The sequence below is a fragment of the Octopus bimaculoides genome, chromosome 11 (genome assembly GCF_001194135.2).
Source record: "Octopus bimaculoides isolate UCB-OBI-ISO-001 chromosome 11, ASM119413v2, whole genome shotgun sequence".
NCBI classification, from domain to species: domain Eukaryota; kingdom Metazoa; phylum Mollusca; class Cephalopoda; order Octopoda; family Octopodidae; genus Octopus; species Octopus bimaculoides.
This window is the reverse complement of record NC_068991.1, coordinates 23,800,457-23,808,282: the sequence shown is the minus strand read 5'-3', so window position 1 is coordinate 23,808,282 and position 7,826 is coordinate 23,800,457. Positions and strand designations below refer to the sequence as shown.

The window sequence follows — 7,826 nt, the reverse complement described above, 5'->3', positions numbered from 1 at the left end:
GCGTTGTGAGTGTTTATTGAGCGAAAACACCTAAAGCCCCACGAGGCTCCGGCAGGGGATGGTGGCAAACCCTGCTGTACTCTTTCACCACAACTTTCTCTCACTCATTCTTTCTGTTTCTGTTGTGCCCGTAATTCAAAAGTGTCAGCCTTGTCCCACTCTGTGTCACGCTGAATATCCCCCGAGAACTACGTTAAGGGTACACGAGTCTGTGGAGTGCTCAACCACTTGCACGTTAATTTCACAAGCTGGCTGTTCCGTTGATCAGATCAACTGGAACCCTCGACGTCGTAAGCAACGGAGTGCCAACAACAAAAATTACCAATATCTCAATTTCTATGAATCATACATTTTCTTTCTAACTTTTGGCACAAGGCCAGCAATTTTGAGGGGAAGAAGAAGTCGGTTACATTGCCCCCACTACTGAATTGACAATCATTTTATCAATAAATCATATAAATATTGAGTTCACATCTTGCCACAAGGACAGTAATTTTGGGGGACATGTTAAGTCCATTACATCAATCCCAGTCCTCAACTTGTACCTATATGAATATTAAAATGTATTTTGTATTGTATGTACATATATACTGACATACCTACACAAGGATTGCACCTAGAAAGTTCTCCTCCAAGGCACAAGTCTGGGCAAAGTTGTTTATGGAAGACTAGCAGTCATCCATGCATACCAGCCTCCTCTCTCCACACCACTGATGTTATCCAAAGGAAAGGCAAAGGTTGATACAACTTGGCACCAGTGACATTGCAACTCATTTCTACAGCTGAGTGAATTGGAGTAATGTGAAATAAAGTGTCTTGCTCAAGAACATAACACACAGCCCAGTCCGGGAATCGAACTCACTACCTCACGATTGTGAGCTCAATGCTCTAACCACTGAGTCATGTGTCTTCATCAAGAGTGTATTTATGCCTATGTATTATTTATTCAAAGTTGTAAATAATTAGCAAAAGATAAAATACAAAAAAATGAAGTTTTGGTTTATGATTACACATATCAGTAACAAAAGAATAATGAAACTTTAAAAATGTTTATGATATTTATATTAAAAATATTGTTTATGTGAGTTTTTTTTTTATTAGCTTCAATTTTCCATTTCTAGCTCCTGCTCTTGATAAATTCAGCTCTTTGTGAACAGTGGTCAGAGGGAATCTCAACAAAGACGGTTTACCTGGTAGAAATAGCAGTCAAGTCTCTCTCAACTAACAACCTACTGTCTTGAAGGAAAAAATATGGCCCACGGTACACTAAATCTAGGGGAAAAAATAGGATTAGTGACTTTTCCAGCGCATCTCCCTCGCCATTCTTCGGGGCCACGCCTTTTCCATTTTGTCTACTGGGACCATGAGGTAGTCTGAATTACAGCAAATCGAGAGAATGTAAGAATTTTGTAGCCTACTACACGAACACATACACAGAGCTACCTCTCTAGTACTTCTCTCTTCCACTGCTGTCACAGTAAGGATGTTTTGACGGTGGACCTCCTCGATTAAAGCTGACCTCAAACTAAACAACAATAACAGTCATGTCATGTTCGATTCCAAAAAAAATAGTGTAGTAGTTGAAGTGCACCGTATATTGAACAAATATGAAGGAAAAAATGCGCGCTGGCAAACGGGGGTGGGGTGGGGAGAGGGCTCGGAAAATTCACACAACCCGAGCACTAAATCTCAACGTCCGGTCACAGGAGTGAAACAAAAATCATGTAATATTTCTTTCACTTGTTTTAGTCATTTGACTGCGGCCATGCTGGAGCACCGCCTTCAGTCGAGAAAATCGACTGCTCGGGTTGTGTAGCGCATTTTTTCCTTCATATTTGTTCAATATACGGTGCACTTCAACTACTACACTATTTTTTTTTTCAATTTTTCCACCGGGTGTGGATCTATATAACCTAATATTTTGGGTTTTGCCCTGGCATTTGCCCTTCATCTTCGAGATAAACACTCCCGGTATCATAACATCAAAAAATCTACGTATTGGCATAACTACAATTTGGTGCCCCAGCACCCCCAACTTTATTTTTTCATTACTTTCTAGGAAGATGTACCCTTTTTTTTTAATGAAATTTTGCACAGATACATCAACGATGGTCCAGATTACTATCATACTGATGAAAACTTCTGTTTTTTTTTCTTCTTTTTTTTTTGAGGAGTTTCGATCATTCTCCATATTCTATCTGTCTTTGTTACAATTCATTTCCGTAACTTCAACATTTTACTTTTTTGTTTTAGATTTATGTCTGAAACATCAAAATTGTGTAATCTACATTCTCGAAAACGTACTTAATTTCAAAATATGCAATTTTTTCTAGTAAGTTATGAGGAAACAAAGTCAAGGCGGGGCATCAAACTAGTTATGCTCCTGTATTTATTTTTTCATCAACGATATATATAAGGTATGTGCTACGTCCACGAAACTTTGTGAAGTTGAGTTAAACTGTTGTTACGTACATACAACTCTACCAAATGTGTTGAGTGCTACTTTCGTTTGTTCATTCACTCGTGTGCATGCGCGCGTATGTATCTATTTATGTATAAACAAATTATTCTGGCAATTAACGACACACGTACAACTATCCTGCAGGTGCTATAATTACACTAACGTAATTTTAAATCTTACTTGGCCAGTGACTTCAGTATATGAAAAATGAAACTAGAAGTTACCTCGTCAAACAGCGATGCCATGTTTGTGTGAAGGAATAAAGTAAAACTAATGTCGCAGTGAATAACAAATAGTAATATATTTATATATTTTAAAAAGATTTATCGGCTTCTTTAAAATTTTACCGGCGCTAAAATTAATTTAATAATAATATTTATTCTCAAAACATATTTAAATAAATTATTCGTAATTATTAATTATCTATAGATATTAACAGAAAAAACATTGCAGCAGAAGACCGAGTTATGGTTTCTTCATAAGTGTTTCATTAACTGGACTGATTTCTGTAAATAGACATTCTTTTTTATTTAGCATTTATTATCCTTGATATTTTATTTCCCGTGTAATTTTGCATTTAAATGAAAAAAGATGGAGTTCGAGAAGCAAGTTAGTTCATATTTCAAAGCAAACAACTCCTTAGCTAGACGGATCGTTGAAGAACAAGAATACATACAAAAAATGTATTCAGATAATTGGGAGCAGATGACTTGTGAAGAAAGAGAGTGTGTATTTAATAGTTTCGCCGTACCGGCGTCAGTTTTGGAAAAATATTCTGATGTGCCCAAAACAAGCGAATACCCTGATTCTTTCCCCAGGCATATTGTGGCGTGTGGTGAGAAAATTGTTGTAGACTACAACGATGTGAGTATAAACTCTGGTAATTGTTTATCTATCTATCCTCCCGTCCTTTCAGCAATACATGCATGCAGCCATTCATTCATTCATTCACTCATGCATGGATGCACGATTATGTTAATTGTTCAGCTCAGGAACCTAAACCAATAAACGACCCTTCTTTTGATCTGTTTTAAAAGCATTCTGCTTTGCAAAAGGTTGCCTGCTCTCTGTCTGCCTCTCCGTTCACGGGCGTGTACAGAGAACAGGGAATCGACTTTCCGAAACAGTTCCGATTATCGATGTTGCACTTTCATCTTTTTTGTGCTGCTAATGCCTTTAGAGAAAGTATAAAAATCACATTGTTTCCTTTCTTCTAAAATATAGCACGTTTGTGCCGAGTCAAAAAAATATACGTAAACTATTGGTTTCGAATTTTGGCACAATTCCAGAAATTTGGAGGAAATGGGTCAGTCATTTACATCGACTCCAGGTACTTGTTTTATTGATCTCGCAAGGATGAAAAGCAAAGTCGGGCTCTGCGAAATTTGAATTCAGAACGTGAAGACAGACGAAATGACTCTCAGCACTTTTGCCCAACGTTCTAATGATTTTGCCAGCTCACCGCTGTATATTTATATAAATTATTAAAGTGAGACGTCCAAGAAAGAAGAAGAGCACCAGAATAATATATAATTTCATCGGTTATGAGTTCAAATTAGAACGTGACCGTCTTTGCTTTATAAACGATGTATGGAATTTCTAGATAACCATCCTATGTAAAGTGATAGTTTGTTGCCAACTTAATGTGGCAGTCCCAGGAAAGGGAAGAATGCTACTGCTATTTGGCCCTAGGAAACATCGTTTCCAGTTGGCTATGTGACACAAGCATTCTGTGTCCTTAAGTTTTCAAACTAGAGATACATTTTTTTAAAAAAATATATTTTATAAAACTAGAATGACTTAGTTTTTAGTATTTACCTTCTGTACAATGCTTTTTTTTTTAACACCATAATTGCTAGAAACGTTACTCGTCTAACTGCCATGAAGTTACTCACAAATATTTTCATACTTCAGCCTTTAGATCACAGACGAGACATCTTTGTGTCTTATTTACCCTTAGGTAAATTTTTACAAGTGCACCCCCACGCGATTCACTAAGAAAAAAAAAACCTCGGACTTTTCGCGTGGAATGAAGTACCCTGACTGCCTAATATGCCACAAACTCCTTATTTTGATTCTGAAAAAAAAAGGTGGCGAGAAACCGGACCCCCTTCCCTTCCTTGTAAAAATTCCTCCGAAAAGGTTAATCTAGATCCATCCCCACACAGGCACTTTCCACCCTTTTCGCTTCTAGATCCTCTATAAACCAATTTGTTCAGTCCTTTCTTCCCATGACGCCAATTCTGGAGTACACCCTCACTGTCCATGGTTTTCCTGCAGCCATTGACTTACTCGGGCCAAAAGGAAATCTTTACGTAGGTACTCAACTGGCAAGAAATAACAGCCAAATTTCCTCTCATATCACACCTTACCATCTTAAAGCAATAAAAAACACACATTAGATATTGTAACTAAAGATATTCCTAACGAAACAGGATGGTCATGGCAGGAATGCTTTTGATCATAGATCTGCTCAGTCAAAGAGGACCTGGGGCTAACTACTGCCATGCAAACCTTTTGGTACTTTGTATCTACCAAACATATTAGTGTCTTGTAAGAAAGCAGTGAAAAACCACTTTTCTTTTCTCCTGTGAATATTCCATGACTAGCATATAGAGCTTGTCATAGAAGTCATCAAAGGTTGTTCAACAACCTAATACAAGAAAGGAAGATAGTTAATGCTGTTTTTCACACCACAAATATACCATGTATATAACAGGCAATGACAGAGTCTCTATGAGGCCACTTGATTCGATAGAATAATAACAGCAAAATCTCCCTCAAACCACACCTTTCCAACTTGCAAGAAAGGATGGTATCATTGGATAATATTATTCAAAATATGCTGTGTCTGAAAATGCACATAAGAAAAGACATGATGGTGACAATTGGAATGCATTCTGGATCTGCTAACCATATATTGTGTGCCAGGAGGCAAGGTGAATTCTTGGGTTTCAAGCAGAATATTTCTTTGAAGAATAGTCCCTGATCCCCGCTTAAAATGACTCCTTGATACCCCTCACCTAATATTAGGGGTTGTAAATAATTGATTGGAACCTTTCCAATCAATTATTTTCCTATCAATCAATTATTGCAATTAATTGTCAATTATTTTGCCAAACGTAAAAACACCATACATTTCGGAGTGTTAGCTTCGATTTAGATGAGAGCCAAAATGATAGGAAAATAAAAGCTGCGTCCTATAGTTTCAAAAAGCTTTATTGTCAAAAAGCATTCAAAGTTCAATTTTATTGATTTAGAATAGGGAACAAACAACACATATACTCTACATTGTACAGTACTTGAAAAGCAAATAAATTGAAGGTCTTTAATTGAAAGAAATTCGCAAACAAGTAGCACAATTAAAATGTTCTAATATAGCAAAAGGCCATGAACTATTGCAGATTTCTGAAACTAGGTCTTCATCCCAGAAAGTGCGATTGACTTTTAGAAATAATTGCATTTCTAAATTCATTGGTGTAAAGTATTGCTGAAAATCATTAAAAGCGTAACCTGTTGAGCTGAAGAAACATTCCAAAATGCTGGACGTTGGTAACAAAAATCTACAGTTCAGATATTGCTGAGGTGAAATTTTATCTTTTTTGTGCTTTTTCAAACAAATTGAAGCTAAATCATCATCTTCTACAGGTGAATCAGACTGTTGTGACATGTCTGTCACCACTTTCAGCTGATGTAGAGCAGCCACTTCATTTGCAGTTAGCTCTGCTTCTGCATGTTGTAAAATTTTCACAACTCCACTTTCAAAATTTGGACTGTGCACAATGGCTGCTGATGGATGCAAATATTTAAAAAATTCCTCGTAAGGATACAATGCAAAAATTTTGTCAAAAAGAATTCGAGCATCTCCCAAATCTATTTCTGTTCTTTGCAAGGCGTCTGTTACTGAGCGTAACTTTCCTAAATTGTCTTTTAGAATCTGCAGATCATTATGATTGCGTGGATTGCCTTGAAAAGAGTCTAAAAACAGCTTTGGATCACCTTGAAAAGAGTCTAAAAAACAGCTTGAGTTGGATATACCTCTCAATTATGTCATAAGTACTGGACCAATGGGTTTTATTTCTTTGTGTAGGTTGCAAAGACATTTTTTCCCGAAGTTTACCCACAAGTTTTAATGATTTTAGTTTGCCCATCAACATATTAATTTTATCAAGCAGAACTTCCTTTTTGTCGAGATAAGCAAAAACAACTAGATTGAATTTATGAGAGGCACATCCAATCAATGGTATTCTACACAAATTCGCTATAGATTTGTTCACTTCAGTATTATCTCCAGTAATAGCTACAACATTTTCTAATTTTTTATTATAGACACTTAACACATACTCTATAAATTCGACATAATCAGAAGCAGTGAATGATGTTTCACTTACCATTGGCAAAAATGCCAGCAAAACAATACAATAGTCATTTTGGTAATTGCACAAATAAGATGCAAAAACTCCAATGAAATGCATCGAACCCTTAGTCCAACCATTGATTACCAACGAAAATTTACTTGGAAGTTCAACAGATATTTTCTTTTCCACTTCTTGAATAAGTTTTTCCATGTATTTCTTTAAGGTCACATTTGTCATACTTCCCAAGTTTGTGCATTTATGAGTCAGTGAGTCTTCAGTCAAGGAAAATGGTTTTAAACCAACACATACCCACTCAATCCAACTATAAACATTTAAGGCCAAGCAACTGACCAAACTACTTCTTGGTGAAAGAAAACTCGATAAAGATGGTTGTCCAGTTACTTGTGTAGTAGAATACTCTGGATGCTGGTTTTTTATATGATTCATAAGATTTGTCCATCCAGTTCCTTTTTTCTGGGTTAACTTTTTTCCACACTTGCATTTCCATACATGTTCACTGTCTGTTTGATTAAAATATTTTCTGACGATTTGCTTGTTTTCACACAGCATGGGTTAGTGTAAAATAGAAGATATTTCGCCACTTCACTGACGGGAGCCAGTCAGGGGGCACTGGCCCCAGCTATGGTATTGGTTTTACTTGACTCAACAGGTCTTCTCAAGCATATCATATCATATCGTCCGACACTTCAGGAGTATTTTTAACAGGGTTGAATGTGCGTGGCTGCAATCTCACTTTAGTTGCTGGGTCTTGTGTTTTAAAATTACATTTGTTAACACCTGTTAATGTTTATTTGTGTGGGTTCTGTTTGTTCACTCTTTATCTTCTTTATAATATTTATTTCCTAGTGTCAAACTTGGCCTGATGAACATTCTGGAGCATTTTCCTGGAAGACAAAGGTTTGCATTGAAATTTTACAGTTTCCTTTTTCTTTTGTTTTTTGTTCTTGTTAAGCTATCTAATTAATTCAAAGAGAACATATGATGTT

At 36.4% G+C, this 7,826-nt stretch overlaps 2 protein-coding genes across 2 annotated transcripts in view; one reads left to right on the top strand and one right to left on the bottom strand.

Moving 5' to 3' along the window:
• Nucleotides 1-2,706, bottom strand: part of LOC106867916 (tRNA pseudouridine synthase Pus10) — a 40,761-nt gene extending 38,055 nt beyond the window's left edge. Inside the window, exon 1 of the mRNA XM_014912987.2 lies at nt 2,686-2,706. Coding sequence (XP_014768473.1) covers nt 2,686-2,706 — 21 coding nt within the window. The remainder of the gene's footprint in view (nt 1-2,685) is intronic.
• Nucleotides 2,707-2,897: 191 nt separating this feature from the next.
• LOC106867915 (uncharacterized protein C1orf198 homolog) overlaps nt 2,898-7,826 on the top strand; it is a 10,159-nt gene continuing 5,230 nt past the window's right edge. Inside the window, exons 1-2 of the mRNA XM_014912985.2 lie at nt 2,898-3,325; nt 7,687-7,737. Coding sequence (XP_014768471.1) covers nt 3,053-3,325; nt 7,687-7,737 — 324 coding nt within the window. The 5' untranslated portion in view covers nt 2,898-3,052. The remainder of the gene's footprint in view (nt 3,326-7,686; nt 7,738-7,826) is intronic.